This window comes from Mustela nivalis (genome assembly GCF_964662115.1).
Source record: "Mustela nivalis genome assembly, chromosome: 16".
Lineage (NCBI taxonomy): Eukaryota > Metazoa > Chordata > Mammalia > Carnivora > Mustelidae > Mustela > Mustela nivalis.
In genome coordinates, this window is record NC_139035.1 from 19,436,912 (window position 1) to 19,458,721 (window position 21,810).

The 21,810-nt window shown below is 45.6% G+C and overlaps 1 protein-coding gene across 4 annotated transcripts in view; it reads left to right on the plus strand.

Annotated features, from left to right (window-relative positions):
* Nucleotides 1-21,810, plus strand: part of RGL1 (ral guanine nucleotide dissociation stimulator like 1) — a 250,261-nt gene that overhangs the window by 199,190 nt on the left and 29,261 nt on the right. For all 4 annotated transcript variants that reach the window (XM_082702932.1, XM_082702929.1, XM_082702930.1 and 1 more), the window contains 5 exons: nt 6,699-6,883; nt 10,245-10,369; nt 11,780-11,995; nt 15,712-15,815; nt 18,861-18,945. In XM_082702932.1, coding sequence (XP_082559058.1) covers nt 6,699-6,883; nt 10,245-10,369; nt 11,780-11,995; nt 15,712-15,815; nt 18,861-18,945 — 715 coding nt within the window. The remainder of the gene's footprint in view (nt 1-6,698; nt 6,884-10,244; nt 10,370-11,779; nt 11,996-15,711; nt 15,816-18,860; nt 18,946-21,810) is intronic.

Here is a 21,810-nt window from a genome sequence, read left to right on the forward strand (position 1 = left end):
CAGTGAGAACAGTGGCGGCCCCCGTCTGCCATGCATTTGCTTAGTTGTTCAGCTCCAGGAGACTTGGTGGGCTGTATTGGGGTTGTCGGCTCATTACCTGTGGGAAACAACTCTATCGAGTAGAGTGCGGTGCTTATGTGCAGTTCCGTTCGCCTCTAGTCCTTTGATAGAATGCCCTTCTTAACAAAAGTAGCTAGTATTTTTTGAGCACTCATCGTGTCCTAAGAACTCTTCTAAATATTTAGTATGTATTAGCTCTTGGCCTCCCAATCCTATGAGGAGGCATCCATTATTGTGCCCATTTTCCAGGTGAGGAAGCTGAGGCATACAGAGGCTAGCTCGCGGCTAGTGAGCCACAGAACCAGGGCCCCAGCTGGGCACTCCAGAGACTGTTCAGCCACATTGGCTGAGCTGCTCATGAAAAAGCAGGCATTTCAGAGCTCCCTTAGTTTCTTTTCCTTTTCTAATGGAGCGCAGACTCTGGCACACCAATTAAGGTTGGTGATACGGGGTTAGGTCTGTGCACGATGAATTCTCTTCAGTTTCTGTAAATTTGCCTTCAGATGCCAAGGCCCGCGCATCTAGTGTGGGAATAAAGGACAGGTGTGTAAACACTGCTGACGTTGGGTGATTGGTTTCGGGCTCATCTCCTTCCCCTCTGGGCACTTCCCGACCCACATGTACTCGGTGTGTCTGTGTCCTCGCTATCACGGTCTTCCTCCTCCTCCTCTCCTCACCTCGGAGCTTTTTCCCTTTCACTGCCTCCTGGCCCATCACTGGCTTCTGTGCTCTGTCCTTGCTGTTGCTTTGCTCTGATTCTGGTCCTCTCTGCACCGATTTCCCTGAGCCTCTCGGCATTCCTCTCTCACTTTTCCTCCCAGCCTTCTAATCCCTGCTCAGCCTCTGCACCAAAAAATGCACAACGGACAATGTAAAAGAAAGCACTGCAAGATGACCTTGACAAGAGCAGATAGTCGTATTTCCATCTTCTCCAGGCTTTTTCAGAAAAAAAAGAGACACTGATTCTCTCTGCCTCCCTTTGTTCTTTCTTGTCAGGGAAACCATCTTTCCAAGGGTCTCCGAGGCAGCCTCGCTCCGGCAGCCTTCTCTGAAAAGGAAAAACTCCGTGACTAGGAGAACAAGGTGGAGGGGTCTAGCTCAGAGTCGGTGTCAAGGTCACTTTGCTTCCTTCCCCTGAAGAGCAAGGTGCATTGGCTCTCACCCTCCGGGCTTGGCAGTGTCACCTGCCACATTAATTCAAAGGCCCACCCTCCACAAAGATTTTCTTATCATCTATCTGTATAGGAAAAGATCCAGTTTTTGGAGAATATCTTAACATAGAAAAAAAACATTTTGCTGCCTTTGAAAAAAAATGATCTCAGATCGATTTCTGGGGAGAGAAAAGAGCTCTAAATGGACAGGGTTACCCATTTTGTCCTGACAGTCCTATTTCTTGGCTTGGAGGTTACACATCAGGGGAGAGATGACTTCGTATTTTGAAAATTTCTAATTAAGCCTTTTACCAGTTGTAGAATATTTTACAATGGGATTTTAATATGATTTAGTACCTGTGCATTCAGATCCCTGTATGTATTTTAAAATCTGTGGTTCGAGCATCCTGGCAGCCTAGACACTTACCTCGGGCAGCCCAGTTACTCTGCACTCAAGGCCCCCATGGCAGCTCGTAGTTCTGTACTGGTTCCTTGTCCCTCTCAGCGAAGGCATCTGTCTCCTGTTTTCCAACCAGGTATTATTAAGTGTGATTTCTGTTTGGCTAAGAAGTCAGATGAGTATAGCAAATCTCACCGTGGTGCGTTCCTCGCCTCTCTTCCTGTTCGTTAAACAGGGCTTCTGTGTGTCCCTTGAAACTGTTTTGCCCTCTCTCACCTCAGGATCTTTGCTCATGCTGTTGCCACTGAGTCTTCACCCCAGTAACTCTTTTATACCTAAAATCTCACTGAACATTGTCTCCTAAATCCTTCTGTGGGATCCCTGTTGTGACGTCCGTCATATACATGGTTCTTGTGAATATGGAAACAAAGGGCACTCAAATACTGTTAGTGTAATTAGTGAATTAATTCTCCCCATGGGTCTGTTTTCTTAGAAGTAGAAGCCTTAGACACTGTATCTGTCAGTTCCACACATGGATGTCTGAGCATGTCCTCCTGTCCCTTAGAGACCATTGTGGTAGGTTGCAGACAGTGGCCAGGATGGCCTGGGGTAGAAAAAGCAATCCTGGTCGTCCCGTTGGCTGTCATTTTTGGGATCCTGCCCTGGCCACCTACCCAGCATGCTTCCTTGGGACCGAGGGTGTGTGGCTGTGGCTCTGTAATACATTAAAGATGACTTCGGAAAAGGAGGTCACGTACTGCCTTTCCTCCTTGCTGAGTTTAGATTAGTTCGCAGTCATGATCTTTCCGCTTGGTCTCAGAAAGCACTTCTTCAGTCGTCACAGGTCATTCAAGAAGCACGTCTTGCAGTTTGTATTAGAGTTTGGGGTCCCTGAGTTGATCTGTCCCAAGGAGGGTGCCTTAGGTGGGGTGTGTGTTCGTGTGTGTGTGAGCACACGTGTGCGTGTGTGCACAAGTGCAGGCTCTGTTCCCAGTGACTGTCTTCTTTCAGCAGGCCTGGGGCCACATGTGTTGTACCACAGTGCGGATTCCGAGTCTTCCTTTCTGTTCTAGGTAGAGGATTCTTTGAGTGATGTCCGTGAGTGCTGACTGATTTTCACTGAGCTCTTTTACCTTTAGTCCCTTCCTCTCGTGATTATGGCAAGTAGTTTTAAGACTGCCACAGCCACGTTTCTCTTTAGGTACCTTGAAATGTCTGCATTGCCCTGCTGTCAGGTGAACGCACTGAACAGTGTCAGGGAGCTGCAGGCAGGTGTTGCTGCATCTGTCCTCCAGGGAGGGGTCAGTGGAGTTGAGGGACCCAGCCAACTCCCTTTGTTCACAGGTGGCACAGCTGGGACCCATCTCAACTGGTTTTTCTCCTTCAGCCTCCTTCCTCGTTCTGGTGCAGAGCCAAGGAACCTCTCTAGCTTACCAGTCACACCGTTTCTGTAAATTTATGATCTTAAACCAGATTTCCCTTTCCTTCCCAAATAATCAATTCTGGTTGGGACCTAAGTTCAGTCTCAGGGGTGGAGCCACAAGGGGTGAGATGGAAAGGCGTTGGCCAGCAGTCCCGTTGGCCGCCATGATTGTGTGATGTTGCTTTCCTTTTTGAAATCTTAAATGTTTCACATTTTATCTGCCTTATAGTCTCTCAAGAACGGGAAGTTTCTTCCCAGGACTGGTAAACATAAAGCTACTGTGAGCTTTGGGCATGTGTCCAGACCTTTCCAGAAAACCTCCCTTCCTGGCATGCTGATAACCACCCTGCTGATAGGAGGGCAGGGGTCTGCCGCGTGTGGTATTATTGTGCTGTTTGTGAGTTTCTTTCTCTTCCTTCTGCCTCCCCTCTCCCCTCCCCTTCATTCCTTCTTTTCTGTGAAAATGCTTTTTCAAGTCAAGTCAGTGTCTGGGTCTGTAATGAGCTCCCAAAGTCCTCTTAGGGTAAGCTGTGGGCACTGTCGCAAAGGGTAGAACGAATAGATTACCAGAGCTATTAAAAACATCAGACTGAGGAGGACGGAATGTGCGCCTAAAGGCAAGTCTGATCTGGACTCGAGTTCCTCTTTAGAACTCCCCCAGCCCTTCCAGGCTGCAACTTTCCATGAGGCCAAGCTCTAAATACTGTGTCCCATAGAAGGAATGGAAGTACTCAGAGATGTAAACAAGGATACACATTTTGTAATCGTTTGTGATTGTGAGAACATGAAAATAACTTGAATATGTGCATGCTAGTAGAAGAACGCGAACATTAATGATGATGTGCCCATGCCGTGGAATAGTACATGTAACTCTGGGAAACAGGTAGATCTCGAGGCAGTGAATGGTGAGGTGTTTCATACTGTTTCATCCTATTCAGTGGAGAAAAGAAAATCCATGTTGGCTTATAAATACATAGTACATTTATTAAAGTATATATACATATCCACTGAAAAGTCTAGAAGGATATAGGACGCCTGGGTGGCTCAGTTGGTTGGACGACTGCCTTCGGCTCAGGTCATGATCCCGGAGTCCTGGGATCGAGTCCTGCATGGGGCTCCCAGCTCCATGGGGAGTCTGCTTCTCCCTCTGACCTTCTCCTCGCTCATGCTCTCTCTCACTGCCTCTCTTTCAAATAAATAAATAAAATCTTAAAAAAAAAAAAAAAGAAAAGAAAAGTCTAGAAGGATATACTCCAAACTGTTAATAGATAGTCCTGGAAATGGGATTAAAATGAAGAGGATGTAGGTATTTTGTTGTTTTAGTTTATATATATTTGCAATATTTACTTTTTTGCAATAAAGAATCAGCTTTGTGATTTTAAAACTAATAATTATGGGAGGCCAAGAAAGCAATGAATTGATATCTTTTCCTGTCTGACTGTTACTTGTGATTCTGGACTTCTGCCTTGGTTTTCTTTTAAGTTAAGAAACCGAGGAGTCACTAGGGTCATCGCATCGCCGGTCTTTTCAGGTGGAGGCTCTTTTTTAGTTTTATTGATTGATACGAATTATCTTCCCTCCATGACTATTCTTCCATCGGTATCATTGGAAGAGTATCTTCTCCCTGAAGTATTAAATATTAAATGAGTAGTTCTTCTCATGAAATCAATTCACCCTTCTTTTGAGCAGGACAGAAGTGTCTGTGAGAATCAATGTGATGGAGGTAGAGATCAGGTTTTCCTGCCCTCCCGGCTGTGCGCAGCTGCGTGCCTACCCCGGTTCCGGGCTCGGTGCTTGCCAGTCAGGAAGAGAAGGAATTCATAGAAGAAAGTCTCCTTCCTTATAAAAATGATTAGAATGCCACTTCGTTGTCTTCTTTAATTCATGATATTCATCCTTTGTGAAGAGAAATAATGAATGCTTTGTGTGGGCTCTCAGAAAGGAGAAGTCCATCAATTTTTGGGGGGAGGGTGATGAGGATTTCACTGGGTGAATGGCGAGGGGACACAAGCATGGATACGTAACAGATAAAGCAACAGGCAAACCAGGGATCGCAGGTCCACTGACTAGAAGTGGTTTTCATTTACTTGGGTTTTCCTTTAATCCCAGAGCCCATATTAATTTCTTCGAACTTTTTGGAAGGGAGGGAAACTTTTGTTTGGCTTCTTATTTAATCTGGACTAAAGATTAAGAGCGTATTTTAATCATTTCTGTGGCTTTAAATTCCAGCATTTATTTGATGGCTTTATGTCCCCTGCTTCCGATGTACACATGTGACTATTACGCTTCCAGACACCTTCATGTCCTCGTTAGTAAAGTGACACTATCCATAGCAGTGAAGACAGTTAGTAAATTTATTTTTCTTCTCTTGGCACTCGACTTCCAGAAGTGGAGCATTGAATTGGCTTTAGCTGTACATATGCCTGGATGGTTGTCGAACTCCATGGTGGGAAACTGGGACGTGTGGAATTTAGACACGCCCGCAAAAACCCGACCTGCAGGCCCACGTACTTGGATAATATCACCTCGTGGTCTCTTTATAGTTTGTTAACTAAGTAAATAGTTTGTTTGAAGTATGCTTAAGTGATCATTTAGAAAGGTGCCAACATAGGGTCTTCAGCTAAAAGGAGGTGTCCTGTCACTGTCAGTAACACCTGGGTTAATTTCTAGCCCCTGTCACCTGCAGCCATTGTCAGTGCATTCACCTTAGCAGTGGGGGCGGCTAGTCAGCACAGAGGCAAAGTACTGTGTTTGCGTCTTACACAGCCCAGCACGTCCTCTTTAAAGATGAAACGTAGAGTCACAGCACTCAAGACTTTTATCCTTTTTGCCAGTCAGTTGTTTGTCTGTTCCCCTGGATGAGGGGCTGCCCCTCACATAAAGACAGCATACCCATGTTGTTGGTAGCGCGGCGGGGCGGGAGTGGTGGGGGGGGGGGATGGCCCTGGCTCGTCGTGCCCCGGCCCTTGTCTCATCTGACACAGACCCCAATGAGCCATCAGAGGGAATCACCTTCATGGGGTCTGTGCATCTCCACATTTTCTCCCTTACCTTTTGGAGACCCCCCCCCCCCAATAGGGACTGTTTCTCCTATAGTCTCCTCTTGTAATTTGAGAAGCAAAAAGATAATTTGAGGAGGATGTTTTTTTGGCACTTAGACTGAAATCCTGGGAATCTTTGTAAAATTAAATAAGTTGCTTTTATCTTTTCCCAACGTAGGCACTTCCTGTCAGTAGACAGATTTCAGGCCCATTGTCACTCAGTGATTTCCTAAAATGTTAGTCCGGTTGATTTTGTGGTCACTGACTTGAGTGAATCCAGAATTGGAAACACATAATCTCACTCTCACAGATTGCTTTGAAGTCCCTTCAGGACTCACTAAATCTTCTTCCACATGTCCCCCCACCCCCACCCAGTGCAGTGTTTTCCAAAGTTGATAATTTGATGGTCCTTTGTCTTTTTGGAACTTACCGGGCCACTTAAAACAATAAAAATGGAACCGGCTTGTTTTCTAGTGCTTTAACTTCATTGACATTGCCAGTGAATTCTCTGTTGACCCCAAGTCCCATGGGGTGTTTCTGGGTGAGGCCACAGTATCCAGGCCCTGTTTGGAGTCCCCATAGCCCAAAGGTGGGTGAAGTGACTGTCCCTTTCTCTTTCTCAGTGCCATCGCCTCCATCCTGAGGGCCTGGCTTGACCAGTGCGCAGAGGACTTCCGGGAGCCCCCGCACTTCCCTTGCTTACAGAAACTGCTGGATTATCTCAAACGCATGATGCCCGGCTCTGATCCAGAGAGAAGAGCACAAAATCTTCTTGAACAGTTTCAGAAGCAAGAAGTGGAAACTGACAGTGAGTACTTGCTTGGTTCCAGAGAACCAAGCTAGATTCTGATTCTGCAGCCTCCGTGTTGAAGATAGGTTCTCTTTATTTTTTTTTTTTTTTGAGGCTTTATTTAGTTGTTTGAGAGAAAAAGAGAGGGAGAGAGAGAATGCAGGAGGAAGGGGGAGAGGGAGAGAGAATCTCAAGCAGACTCCTCACTGAGCGCAGAGCCTGATGTGGGGCTCGATTTCATGACCCTGAGATCACGACCTGAGCCAAAACCAAGAGTCGGAGGTTTAACGAACTGAGCCACCCAGGCACCCCACGCTGTTTTCCCTGTACTTGATGAATGACCTCAGTTTGTCTCACAGAGACGAGTTGCTGGGGAATTGGCGGTGGGTAAAAATTCTAAAGTTTACCAAAGTGCTAATTACAGAGCCTCAGACTTTTAGAGCCAAGAAGGAGATTTTCAAGACCACCTAGTCTGGTGCTCTCCTTTTATAGAAGAGGAAGCTGGCTCTGAGAAGCAAAGTGATTTCCTTGGGTTTCTCCTAATACCATAAAGAGGATCTTTTTACCTTCTCTTGTCAACATGTCCCACGCTGAACTTGATTTTGCTTTTTATTCTCTGCCTCCTGGCTCCCCAGCTAATTAATGGAAACCCCTCACAGCCACCCCATTCAGCAGGCAAAGAATGAAATCTGGTTGTGCTCCTGCCCTCAGAAGAGCTCAAAAAGGCCCGAAAAGGTGTTTCTCTGTCAAGCTGGAAGACATTGCCGTCACTGAGCATCGCTGATGGCCTCCTCAGAGGAAGTTTCTGTGGCTGTTTTTTCCTATTGGAGGAACTGACTGCCTGGTTCCAAGGACAAAGGAAGGGCCACCACTGCGGGTCGTGGGCCGCTTGACATTATCTTTGAAGAAAGTCAGAGCGAGGTTAGGACAGGCTTTCAGCCTGACGATTTATTCCCCTCGCTGGCCTGCTGGGTGTTGGTTGCCATGGCAGCTGACCCACTTGGAGCTTTTGACAGGCATTTCCCTGAAGTGACACCCGATTTCCTCGGTGAGGGAAAGGAAGCGGTTCCTCACGACCGATAAGGGAAGCTGCATCGGTGCCAAAGAAAATAACCTTCCATTCCCAGCAGTACCTGTGGAATTGTTTCTCATTTGGGGGATCCGAGCAGGGGGAAAATGCAATCACATCATGAGAAGCCGACTGCCGAGTACTCTGTATCTCAGATGACTTCATCCGCCGGGAATGTTGGAATACCAGGGGCTCTGCTCCAGCTGCCGGACCTCCGCTCCCTTCAGGGCCTCCCTGCCTGTCTTTGAGCCGGAGTGGAAAATGCTGTGAGAGAGCCCAGCTCTCCCCACTGGGGCTGCCCCTGGCTCCGGGCCTAATTGGGGAACCGGTGGGACCAGTCGTTCATTGTTTCCGACCCAGCGACTGGAAGGCAGAGCGCGTTTGGCTGAGGCAGGGGAGAGGGAAGTGCCTGACTTTGGAGAGGCTTTCAGGCAATGCTCACAAATGAGTTTGTCCTGAGTTTGGAAAATTTTAATCAAGAAAGCTCTAAACTTTGTTTATTAAGTCCAGGGGTCGTTTGTGAAAAGGGGTTTCAGGAGCTTGGTTCTTTGGGGCACATTTTGCCCAGTTTCATGCTGGCGAAAGCAAAAGTTCGCCTACCTTGTTTTCGAGTAGTAAAATTGTGCTCGGAGTTTTTACTTCCTTACCTCTGGAAGAGAGCCAAAAGCAGAAACAGTGAAGGCGTGGCCTCGGGCCCAGAGAGAAAGGACAACATAATCTTCACCCACAGGCACATCCCGGACACATATAGGTCACTGGGAGCGTTCGTTGGGTGGATGAGAGGATCTGACCTTACCACACATCCTCTTGGGCTGAAGTGGGTCAAACCTCTGCATTCCAGAGCCACTGGGACAGAGCAGACAGCAGCTAGCAAGAGGGATGGGCGGCCCATTGTGAATATTTGGGATTTCAGATTTCTTCCACCGCTGAATCAGAGAGTACCCCCAGAGCTGTGTGGAGGCAGAGTGGTGAAGTCATAGGGTTTTAGCTTCTTTAGCTTGTGCCTGCTTGTGCTTTAGACTCCAGAGGCAGGCAGCGACTCCCTCCTGCCTTCTCCAGTCATAACCCAAGCCCACTGGCATCAATACCTTTAGCTCAGCCATGGTGGGGAGGGGACTGTGTGTGGGGGCATCCTTAAATCCCATGCCTGATGCTGGAGTTGGCAAGCACCCCTGTGGTGTTCTGATGGGGGATGATGTACGGTCACTGTCAGCACCCCTTTCCCCCTGGAAAACCAAGAAGAAAAGGCCATCCCAAGATACGTCAAAGTCTTACTCTATAAAGAAAAAGAGAAAAAGCTTAAAATGTAAACATCCTAGGGGAGTAGTAACACACTGATTTACATTTCTGCCAAGATATAACTGAATGCAGCTAGGTTTTTTGCGCTTTTTTTTTTCTTTTCTTTCTTTCTTTTTTTGGCGAACAAGGAGTGTGAAGGGGATGAGATAGGGGATGAGGTTGGAAAACAACCCGGGAATTGGGAAAGGTTCCAAGGAAGGGAAGCTCGGGTTCAGGTTCAACGTCATCCATTTCCACAGTCTTTCAGAATGGAGCCTGGAGTTCCTAGTCCGTGGGCTGAGTCCTTCAGCTTTTGGTTTGGAATCCTAGCAGTTATTATAGTGATTTTTTTTTTCTCAGTTCTTCAGTCTATGTCCTGTGTAATTGGCTAATTGTGCATCTTATTGGTCATAGGGCTCAGGTGAATTTAGTTTCAGGCTATTCTACTTCACACATCCTTAACTTTAGGTAGGAGAGTGAAAGCTGCTCCAAACATCTTGAGAATTCTAACAACTTTCTTAGAATTCTGGGGACTTCATCAGCATTTCTGAAATCGGCACGGCCCGTTCTACTTCCCATAGCCTGGCCTGCTTTCATGCCCCGTCCTTCCAGGCTTCTTGTTATAAATGGCCAGTGATTATGAATGGCACAGTTGGGACTTAGGAAGTGGCTTGATGGGTCCTTAAGCTGAGGGGAGGGTATGAGAGAGCCCAAGATGAGAGGAAACCCCCAGAATGTAGCCCAACTTTGCTTCTCTAGACTTTGCCTAATCTGGCTATGTCCTGGGCCTAAGAATCTGGTTTATCAAAGGCATAACATGAGGCCTCTGAACTTAATAAAGAATCTACAAACAGAGAGTAAGCAGACCTCCATTTCACCCGGATTCACTGTGCTTAGCAGCTCTCCCTGTGGGTTTTCTGAAGAATTAGCCCTCTTTTTTCTAAATGCAGGAAATGCAGTTTGACTGTACTAACAAGGTCATAAACAGTGGCACCAAAATACTAATTTTTTCTTCTTCCCATCTGTGAACAGATGGGTTTCCCAGCACCATCTTCTTCAGCCTGGAGGAGGAAGAGGAACTGGAAGTTGGAGGGCCTGCAGAATTCACGAGCTTCCCAGAAGATCTCGTGGCAGAGCAGCTGACCTATATGGATGCAGTATGTGTTCTCTTGGTGCCCCAGACGGGCTTCTGCTTAAAATGTGGGGACTGACAGACAGTACTGGTGGCCTGGGGAGGCCAGTGGGGTAATGTGATTTAAGTCTTTTGTGATCCTTGAGAGAGGCCATGCCTGTAAATGCAGAGTGAAGATGTGACTTGAATCGATCATCTGAATAATTCAGGCCCAAGCTCTACTTGCAATTCTGGGTGAAGGTGTTTTCTCCTTGGTACTCGATACACAGAGGGAAATAAGAATTCTAATTCTCGTGAAACAAAATCCACCCTGTTCCATGGGTATTTCTCTCCCTCCAGACTCATAAATATTTCAAGATCTGAACTGTTTATCTGAAGGATGGTAAAGTGGCCTAAGTATAAATTAGGAGAAAATAAGTTTGCTGAATCCACATGTGGCTCTGTCTGGCAGTTCATGTCTGTGTGTGGTTCCCATACCTTTGAAGTTTGAATATGTTTGTTAGACGTTCATAGTTGATGACATCGGTCACATGTCTTAGTGCAATGTTAGCTGGTAAATATCAGTTGAAGAAAAGAGGGCTGTTACAAATTATCATGATGGTTTTAGCTCTTTGACACTTAGCACTTTGAAGAAAGCAGTGATGGAGTTTCTGTGTAGGGAAAGAAAACGTGATGGAGTTTCTGTGTAGGGAGCATGCAAATAAACTGTCAGAAACAAATCCGAGAGTCTATGTAGAGTAAATCCTGGTGTTCTCTCTTTCATACAAACCCTTGTATCTAATTGTCATACAGATAAGAATCTGATTTGGCCAACGAATTTGCTTTGATTTTGTTCCACAATTGACAGCATCAGAGAAAGTTAGGAAACCTCATTGGTGATGACTTTTAGGCAAAGACCTAGAAACCAGGCTGTCACTTCCTTTCTTCCTTTTACTCTGTGACGTTGAATGGTATTTCCTTTCACATGTGTACATTCTTCATTTTAGAAATCCTGTAGAACGCATTGATGATAATGCCACATGCCCTGTCCTTCTTTGGATCACTTGTCACGTAGTCACTGGGCGTCCATATGCATTGTGCCCTGTTCATGATTGTGAGTGCCCAGAATAATACCCTTGATAGGATTTTGAGGTCAAAACCCTCTCCACCGCTAGTATAGATTTGTACCTGTCTTTTGAAATAGAGAAGTCAAAATGTGGCCCGTCATTTAAAACTCTCGTTCGATCATCGTGTTCCGTTTGTGCAGTTGAGCAGATTTAGAAGGAACATGTCCAGTTAACATATTAATTATTAACTTTTGTCCATTGAAGTGGACACAACGAGGCAAGTCAAATGGGAAAAGGTGGTTTGTCCAATTCACTGATGACCCAGATGATGTGCTTTGCCAAATGAAATGTCTGTGTGGTCCTTAAAATCAGTTTCTCTTTTGTTCTAGCAACTGTTCAAGAAAGTAGTGCCTCACCACTGCCTGGGCTGCATCTGGTCTCGACGGGATAAGAAGGAAAACAAACATTTGGCTCCTACAATCCGCGCTACCATCTCTCAGTTTAACACGCTCACCAAGTGCGTTGCCAGCACCGTCCTGGGGGGCAAAGAACTCAAAACTCAGCAGCGAGCCAAAGTCATCGAGAAGTGGATTAACATTGCTCACGTAATTGTCTTTTTAAAAATATTCTTTGTATTTAGTAGATGTCGGAGACTACTCCATCTCTGTGTTGAAAGGGGTCTACGCGTTCGATTGCAAGGCAGCCAAATGACCATTTGCAAGGGACTCTTGGGTTTTTGTTGCTGTTACTGTTCCTCCAAAGTAAGGAGAAAAATTGCCTTTCTTAACTTAGGAGCTTATTTTTCCTCTTTAAAGAAAATTGGTCCCTTGCACACTTCCTTCTTCTCAGGGGACTGCTCATTGCTGTGTCTCCAGGGTAAGACTACCATCTGCTTTTCCCCTTATTTTCACCAACTGTCAGTTCTGCCCATGTTCAGTAAATAGAACTTGAGAGTCTAAGTAAGTGTCAGACAGACTACTCTTTTTTTTTTTTTTTAAAGATTTTATTTATTTATTTGACAGACAGAGATCACAAGTAGACAGAGAGGGAGGCAGAGAGGGAGGAGGAAGCAGGCTCTCCATGGAGCAGAGAGCCCGATGCAGGGCTCGATACCAGCACCCTGGGATCATGACCTGAGCCGAAGGCAGAGGCTTTAACCCACTGAGCCACCCAGGCACCCCAGACAGACTACTCTTCAATGCAGAACGATTACCTACCTAAAGCATCCTTCCAGAACCCTGAAGCATGACATCTTCTATCGATAGAAAGAGCTGGCATGTTCTCAGAATCCTGAATCTCTTTTCCAAAGGACTGAGATGTACAGATTTCACATTAATCTGGGACTTTTCAGGAGAGCCTTCTGTCTGAAGTCGGACGGACAGAGTTTATTTAGGCCTGAGTTACATTCTGCTGAGTGTCAGTCTGGTCTCTTGGGTCAGCTGCTTGTATGCCGTATGACCTTCGCTTATCAGTATCTTCATGATCCGGAAGAGGTGAACGGTATTCCCTTGGTCACCAGGTATTTCATGAGCTCTTAAGTGCACGTGAGCTACAGTTTTATGTACTTTGAGGACATCATTAGGATAAGCACAATTAATGTGGTCTTACAGGAGCCCGTAGTCAAACAAGGAAGCTAAGATAGCCTGGAATGATCTCAGCCGAGGCAGAAGAGGAATGGGGCCCTATGAGATAAGCTATGGTTGTGGAGGAGGGAGAACTCGCTTCTGGCTGGAGGGATCAAGGAAGGCTTCACAGATGGGGTGACATTTGGATTTAGCTTCGAATACTAGATAGAGTTTTTGGTATTTGAAGATTGGACAAGTTGTGTTGTTTTTGTTTTTTGGTTTTTTTGGTAGGCAGAAGTTACATCAGCAAGAGCTATGCAATTAACAACGACTTTGAAACACAAGTATTATGTAAATATCTTATTAGTGTTCTGGGTTATATGGGTCAGCCCTCCACCAAAACCCATTTTGCTTTCTATGCTAATATGTAATTCTTTCATTAAGCCTTCATGTTTAGGGCATAATGCTTAAATTTTCACACGCACTCTCTCCTCTCTGTCTCTCCCTCTCCCCTTCTCTTTAACATTCTCTTTTGTTATCTTTGATTAAAGAGCAGGGCCCTGATTGTGCTATGGAATTTGCCTCATTTTGAATTTTTAGGTGGTCTGTTACCACAGATGTTTTAGTATATGAAAAAGGAAGGAAAACAGTATCTTACAACGTCGGTTTCTCCTATTCTGAATTGAGCTATTTCTCAAGAGCTAAAGAAGAAGTTCTGATAGAGTGGAGCAGAGCATGGAATTTCTGTCTTCTTAAGATGATAAGAAAATATATATTTTTTGCCATAAATGCTATATCCTTTAATCCATTCAACTGCTTAGAAAATCTATAGTGAGAATACAGCATCTGTGTGTTTGACAGTGTGGTTCAAACAATGACTTTTGGTCCAAATTAAATATAAACTGTGCATTTATGTGATAATAAGAAATACAAGTTGAACAATTTGAGGTCTCTTCCAAATCCCATAGCACATGCTTAGAAGTCAGGGGTCCTTGCTCTTGGCAATGTAGTTTCCTAATACTGAGCATGTTGTGTCCCTTGAAATTGTGTGGAGTAATTTAATAAAATAATGAAACTCTTAAGTGGTTTCCTGCCAAGATTTATTTTACTTTTCCTGCATTAATCACAGTTAATTTCTATCGAGAGGATATTGGAAAAACGATAATAATTTTATACAGAAAGTATTTGTGACCTAATGTGATCATATTTTCTTGGACTGGCTTGGCTGCTGTGTTTGTGTTTTACTTTTGCATCTCCTGGAAGATACCTCCCTTTCTAGAAATGGGGCCAAATGTCTCTTCTCTAAACCCATAACTGAAGCCTCTTTCTGGATAATGTGTTCCATATGTCCATTGCAATTTGCATGAAGTATCTGTGCCCGAGTTCCTTTATTTATTGCAAGTTTCTTGACTTTTGGAACATGACTTTTGGATTCTGAACCTTTGTTGAACCGTGCTCTTGTGGACTTGGGTTTCCAGACTGACCGTATTTCAGAGGGCTTTCTCTCCCTCTCGCTCGCTCGCTCACACTTTCTTTTCACATAAGGGGAGGGCATTGAGACATTTAAAAAGAGTGGGCATGACTTTTGTAAAATACTTTGGCACTGACTCTAAGAAAAAAAATGTTTGGAGGTTGGTTTGTTTGTTTGGCATAGTTTTAAGTAGCCAGATTTGGCAAGCTAAGTCGGAGAAGGCTGTTTTCCCTTCTTATTCAGGATTAGCATGACTTCATGAAATGACCTTCGAAGCAATGTGCCTTTATGTCCAACCACCCTGGGGTCTTTTGCTTCCGACGCTCTGCACAGAGCCAAACCCGGGCTCGCACAGGGTCCTCCGTGGGTAGATTACACACCCCAGTGCCTCTACATGGAAGCATCTCCCTTGACGTAGGGCATAGCCCACTCTCCCCGTGTTGCCAAGACTGGGACTCTCTCCCTTACGGTTCTGCGGTCCCTGCTGGTCACCCACTGCCAAGGCCACAGATGCAGACTCCATGCAGTAGCTTGGGTTTCAGGATCACAGAGCCTCTCTCCTTACCCAGAAAATGCCATCCAGAATAGTTCCTGTTCTCTTTCTGTTTTGTTTTCAAATGCTGCCAAGGCGAATTTCATTTCGAAAGCCCAAGTTATTTTGGAAACACCGAAGGAACCAAGGTGTTTCTGAATGTTTATGATCACGGCCCAAGCCAATTTGAAACCAAATGAATGTGTATAAAAATATTCCCACTTGGCAAAGAGCATAAAAGCCAAAGTTCAACTGGTGGTGAATTTTTATTGCCAAGTTGTATACACTTCTCTGGGCAGGGTTTGGCCGTGAGATGTTTAATACCACCTGAGCTCACGGAGGCTGCTGCCCAGCTCCCTTTGGTGTGTCTGAAGGAGATCGTGATCTTCCACATGTGTTTTCAGGGCATCTGTGTGCTTTCCGCAGAAGCAAGCTTGTGTTCCCGAGCACAGCCCTGCAGCCTCCCCTCCATTCGTTGTTTTTACTGGGAAAGCTGGAAACCATAAAACTGTAACAACAACGCGAAAAATATATTAAAGGGAGAAAAACAAGCGCATGCTGCCAAAACCTATAAAGTGTTTCGGTGACTGGGGTGGGAGTAAGGAGCCACTTTTTGATGTTCAGTATTTATACAGCTGCCTATTTAGTGGTAAGAATTCATAGCAGCTGTGATACCTCTAAAACAGGAAACCACCAACTCACTGTATTAGTGATATTTAAATGCCTTTTATGTTCTAATCACTCTCCGCACAGGAATGTAGGATCCTGAAGAATTTTTCCTCCTTGAGGGCCATCATTTCTGCACTGCAGTCCAATTCCATCTATAGGTTAAAAAAGACCTGGGCCGCCGTCCCCAAGTAAGTTCCCAAGTGTCCTGCTCTGCTTTCTTTGGCTGGGGTGACTGGTCGCTGTATCAAGGGTACGGGTCCTCACCGTCAAAGCTCATATTATGTAACTAGAGAAACATATTTGAAAGCCTCTGTGTGTCCCAGGCAGAGCACGTGTTACACGGAATCATTAGTAAGTTTTAGGCGGGGCCACTGCAGGAGTCAAGGCACATCAGGCAAAATGTGCTCGAGCGGAGGTTATTGGCTTCGGGGAGGATTTTAAGGATGTGCTTATGGTCCAGATTCCGAGGGGTAAGTCTGTGGAATGATGAAGTTGTAGTAGTTTGCTGTTACTTCTGGTTATTTCTTGGCCACATTCCAAAACCCTGAGCTGTGTCAGAACGTGTGCGTAGATGGGACATTAGTTCTTGCCATTTGGCAAGAATCAATTCTGTTCCCTTCTGTCTCAGCATGCTAGAAGCTACCTGAGTGATATTAAAACCCCCCCAAGTGTTCCTTCCTAGGCACCTGACCAAAGTTATCAACTGGCCACATTTTATATTGGTTTTCATTTTGTATTGTTTCTTTTTTATATTGTTTTCATTTTATGGTGTTTTTCCTATTTCTTGGTGGAAACTTTGAAACAATTAACAACTTCTTGTCCTTATTATTTTATTCTCTTCCTTCCCCTATTTCCAGAGCTTCCCTTGTGGACCGGAGAGCTTTTTGTAGCGGAGGGAAGGGTGAATGAGGAGGCAGCTCTGGTTTCCTGTCAGTACAGATTTAGAACCTGGGGAAGGTGTCATGGCTACTAACGAGGCCACTTACATTCAGCAGGTCTGCTGGGGTTGAGCTAATCAAGAAGTCAGGCTGTATCAGGGAAGAATGTGTAAACTGTTTATAGTCTATACGTGTGTGGTATAGTCTGTTTCAGCCAGGAGGGGCGCCAGCTGGTCCCCCAGGCAGGCCTGCCCTTGTGGGATTGGTGGCTTCAGTCCTTAGGAGTAGAAGGTCGCGGCATTCGGTTTCATCGGTTCACTCAGAGCAGATTAAGACCTAAGGGACCAACACTATCCAAACTTGCAAGAGACTCAGATTGGTACACCAGAATTTCCTCAATTTATGCTGAGAAACGAGCGGCAGAGTACTCATACAGACCAGTGGACTCCTATTCTCAATCAGAAGAAAGGAGACTCGGGGGAAGTCAAATTATTTATTACACAAGGCTTTGATGAGTCAGTAGACAAAAACTGAAGTAGCTGATCGTAATGCCTGGTGTTACAGAGCCATAGAAGCTACAGCCACTGGGAGCCTCCAAAGCTCGTGCTGTGCTGACAACACCGTTATCTACCAGGAGAAAACCTGGCAGAGAGGCTTTCCACAGTCTGATGCAAGTTTTTTGATCTTCCTCCTCTTCATCAGCTTGAATAACCCAGCTGACCTTGTATGTGAAGGAGAGATTAGTTGATTGGTTTTCCTGCATCTAAATCTGACGAAAGAGAGGGGCCATATAAAATCACGAGATGATAGGCCTTGGTAACATGCTAGGGGGCAATCAGATGCATACAGAGTTCTCATCCTCAGTAGCGCAGACCTTCTCCTTCCCCTCCGCGGTGCTCCCTGGTCATGGGATCAAAAACAAAAAGCAGGGGTTGCTCGAGGCTGCCTCCTCTTTTGGCAGCGTAAGGCTATCCTCTCTGTCTTTGGTGGGGGATAGGTAGCACACCGTGGAAAGTCACCTAACCGGCCAAAGATTTCTTCCACAGCTCGTTTGAGGTTAGAACACTAGTGAAAAAAAAATTAATGGAGTTGTGTCTTAATCTCTTGGTCGCCCTCTGAGTCCCATTCTTCCAGCTGGCTTTTTAAATGATTCCACCTCAAAACAAACCTCAGAGTCTGCTTCTGTACCATGTGGGTGTCTGGTTCTTTTCTTAGCTGGTCGGTTCATGTTTTAGCAGAGATGCTGCACAGGGGTCATGAGGAAACGCTTTCATATCAGTTTTCCATAGTTTTCATTGCTAAATTCAGGGACAGGTTAGGATGCCTTATTTGGTGATCACTTTCCCTAATGCTAATCACTTTCAGTGCAGAGAGAAGACGTCTGTTTATTCTCTTTATTTAGGCCCACATATAATTAAGTTCTAAATTATTTTTCCCAAAATACAAATAGCTTTACTGGTTTTCTGTATTACAATAATATTACCCTCATGGTAAAACAAGTTAATAATGGCTTTCCCGTGATCATGACGTGCTGCCTCTGGAATGATTTGGCCCCATTAATTCTCTGCCTCCAGAGTCCGCCACTCAGCAACCCTGGGAGGCTGGAGAGAAAAGCCTGAGGCCGGTGGAGAGGGACAGGAGCCCCAGAAGGGACAGGGCAGAGTAGGCGCTTTAGGTAGATGATCCTGCTAACCTTCACAGTGGTCCCTCAAGGGGACTCTTAATATGTTCCTTGTATAGGCAAGAAAAATGGAAGCTCAGGACCGTTAAGCAGTGGGCCCAAGAGCCCTGGTGTTTGGGATTTGAACATGGGATTTGAACCCTGTCCCCTGACCAGAGCTCATTCTGCTTCCATCTACTCGGTCTCCAATTTGAGAATACTGGCCTGTGACTCAGAAAGTTTGGCTTCTACACCTGCCGTGCTCAGCGCTTAGTGATGGAAACGTCAGCAAATCTCTGACCCTGGCATCTTCATCCCTAGATGAGGGGGCTGGCCAGTAGGATTTCTCAGAACCCACGGGGCTCTGTGTGGGCATTGCTAAGACAGACTTTTTTTTTTTTTAAATAGAACATGTCCCAGTTGAACAACTTGATGCCCCAATTTAACTCTCTTTATTTATGATTATAACATCTGTGGTTAGGAGCACCCCCCCTTTCACATAGGTGACCATGTGTACCTTTTAAAAAACAAAACAAACAAAACCAAAGCCAGCCAGCATGAAAAGTCGTTGGCTTCCTCTCTGCTCCTGAGATGAGTCCAGTTCCTCTGTAGCCACAGGTAACGGAAGGCAGCACAGCCAAAGATGTGGGCCTTTCACTGACTCCGTGTGAGTATTTTCTTCATCTCTCTCCCAGGGACCGGATGCTGATGTTTGAGGAACTTTCAGATATCTTCTCAGACCATAATAACCATTTGACCAGCCGGGAACTTCTGATGAAGGTGAGCTCTGGGTGGGGGTGCCGGGCCCCGTCGCTGGTAGCCTACAGTGACGAGAAGGCAGCACTTTTGTTCTCGAGGGCAAATTGAAGCAGCTCGGGGCTGAGAAAACCCAACGTCTAGCTCTGTAGTTTCACGGCTATTACAACCAGATTGTGGAACTTGTGCTCATCAGTGTGTCCCTTTAACAAGCCGCTCTGCGGATGCCAAGTGCAGGCGGAGAGGTCAGTGAGAGGCCCTGGAATATTCCTTCTCAGCGAAACGTCTTCTAGAGTGACAGAGGCCAAGCCTGCAATTCCACATCCCGTCTGTGGACCAAGTTGCATGGAGCCATCAGCAATATTTATTGAACACCAAGTGAGCACTGACTTCCAGAACCATAGGAAGGTAGAAGTGTAGCTTGGGTTGATTTTATTTCTCCAGACGTTTGTTGAATGTCCAATATTCGTGAAGCATTGGAGCAGCCTCTGGGAGTATGAAGGTGACGAACCCAGAACCTGTTCTCAAGAATTCACCCTCTGGCTGGTGGTTAGAGGCACTCAATGAGAATAAGTAGTCAAATAAGGGTACAAATAGCAGGTTGTAAATGGTCAGCAGAGGGGCACATAGGCCAGATATTATCTTCACAGCCTTTCTACAAAGTAGATTTTATCATCCTTGTTTTGCACATGGCCAAGACTCAGAGAGGTAAGTGGCATGTCATAAGTTACACAGCGGGTAGGTCACGGAGCTTGAGTGTGAACCCTGCCCTACCTGGCAAGACTCTAAAACCTGTCCCTTCATCACATGGGCATAAAACTGTTTCTTCTGGCCACTTGGGAGTAAGGGGCAGGGTCGATCAGAGAAAACTTCTCAGAGAAGGTAAATCGGTAATTGAATAAGCATCAATTGAGCATTTGCGATGTGCCGCTTAGTGGCCAAGTGCAGAGTCTCTGATCAGGAAGAGGTTGCATCTCACTGGGGAGGCAGGGAAGTAGACTATTATAAACTCATAGGGCAATTAGAGGGTAAGATCCTTATCCATAGTCTCTTTTTCTGTAAATTGGGGGTAATAGTAATTAGTCCACTGACCTCAGAGAATTATTTCGAAGCTTGACTAAGATAAAATATCTGAAAGCAAAGCCAAAGGATGCCTCACAAATGAAAGTGAGTGAGGGACGAGATACGGACACAAGCTCAGAGCACACTTGGAGTAGAGGCGAAAGTCCAGTGGAGGTGGGGGTCCTAAGAAAAGGCATCTACCTGACACCTGTCAGTCCTTCCTGTAAGGGCATCTGTTCTGGTCTTCCTGACCGTTGCTCTCCTGAGTCCTACTCTTCCTGCCTGCCTGTCTCATCGTGGGCTCTGCCGGGTACTCAGCCCGTCTCCCTGCTGGCCTGCAAGCCTCTTGCCGGCAGGAACTGGGTCGGTTTTGTCACTGTTCCAGCCCTAATGCCTGACACGGCGGCTGGGACGCAGCGAGTGTTCAGAAACTCTGTTTGACTATATGAACTGGTGGGCTTTCGGAGTCATGGGATTTGAGAACCAGCCCCCTCTTAGCCCTTCTCCGAGCAAGGCAGTTTGTGCTGATGTCTAGCCCCGCATCTGGCCTACCTCATTAACTGCACACTAACCAGTGCTCGCTGAGATCGCGTTACTCCCTGCTTCACTTCCCCCTGGACTGCCCGACTTGAAATGGAAACTCATCTGGCTGGGAGGAGATGGCTTAGTGGTCTCCTTGTCCGGAGCACAGAGCTAGACTAACCGGAGCCGTATATTCAAATCCCGATAGCTCTGAGTCACCCTTCCAATGCAGATAAACTCAGTGCCGCGCAGCCCATTGCCTGGTGGCGGTGTTCTGGCCAAAACCCTAGAAGCAAAGCCATATCTAGACATTAAAGGTCCCATAAACCTTTCTTAAATGTAGAAGTTGGCCCTTGTGCTCTAAGTTAAATTTCTTCTGCATGGCTCCCCTCCCAAAGAAATGAAAAACTTGGCTATAAATTCCTGTGGTCTGTGTATTATCATCATGAGGGTATAACATTCTGGGCAGGCTGTATGTATGTGTAGGTCCCTTTCCAGTCACCTTTGTTGATCATTCTTCATATGACGCCTGTAATTCTGAGTGTTAATTTTCAGCATGTTGTTTAAAAAAGGAATCAAGGTAGTTAGGGTCTCAAAAGAACCACTGAGAAAAACTGCTGGTCTCTGTTTTTAATACGCCATTCATGAACTCACACTGATTTACAGTTGGATAATCTTAGTCTTAGAGACTGGTCTTCTCCTCTACTTCTGGGTCGATGTAATGTTCTACTTCTGTGATGTGCTAGCTGAGGCAACATAATAATTAGCAAAAATCTAAAACAAAAGAAAATGCAAAACAAAACAAAAACCAAGGTTTTCATTTTAATTGTTGGGGAAAATGTTTTTTTTTTTTAATTTTTTTGGTTTGTTTTTATTTTTATCACAGGTTACCTTAAACCTGTGATAGTGAACTTAGATAACTCTGAGCAGGTGAATTGTAGAGTCCATAAATTTTAAAGCAGCAGGAAAGCAGAATGCCACCAAGTTGTTCTGGTCCTTGGGACTCTTGGATGAGAACTCCCCTTGGTGGAATTGATGTAAACAACTGTGAGAAAGGCCCAGGAATTTGGCTCTGGTGGAAACGTATGTGTAGTGAAGCCCTAAAACACAGTCAGGTTGCTTTTGGAGCAGAAGGTTGTTAGGACTCTGAAGGCCCATTCAGATCATTACCATTAACTTCTGGGCAGGAAAGTACCCAACACTGAGAAGAATCCAGTGCCGGCGTCCATCTGAGGCCCGGGAACAGGATGGGTGAGGGCACCTGAACTCACAGAGGTAGAGCAAAGATGGGACTCCGGTAAGAAA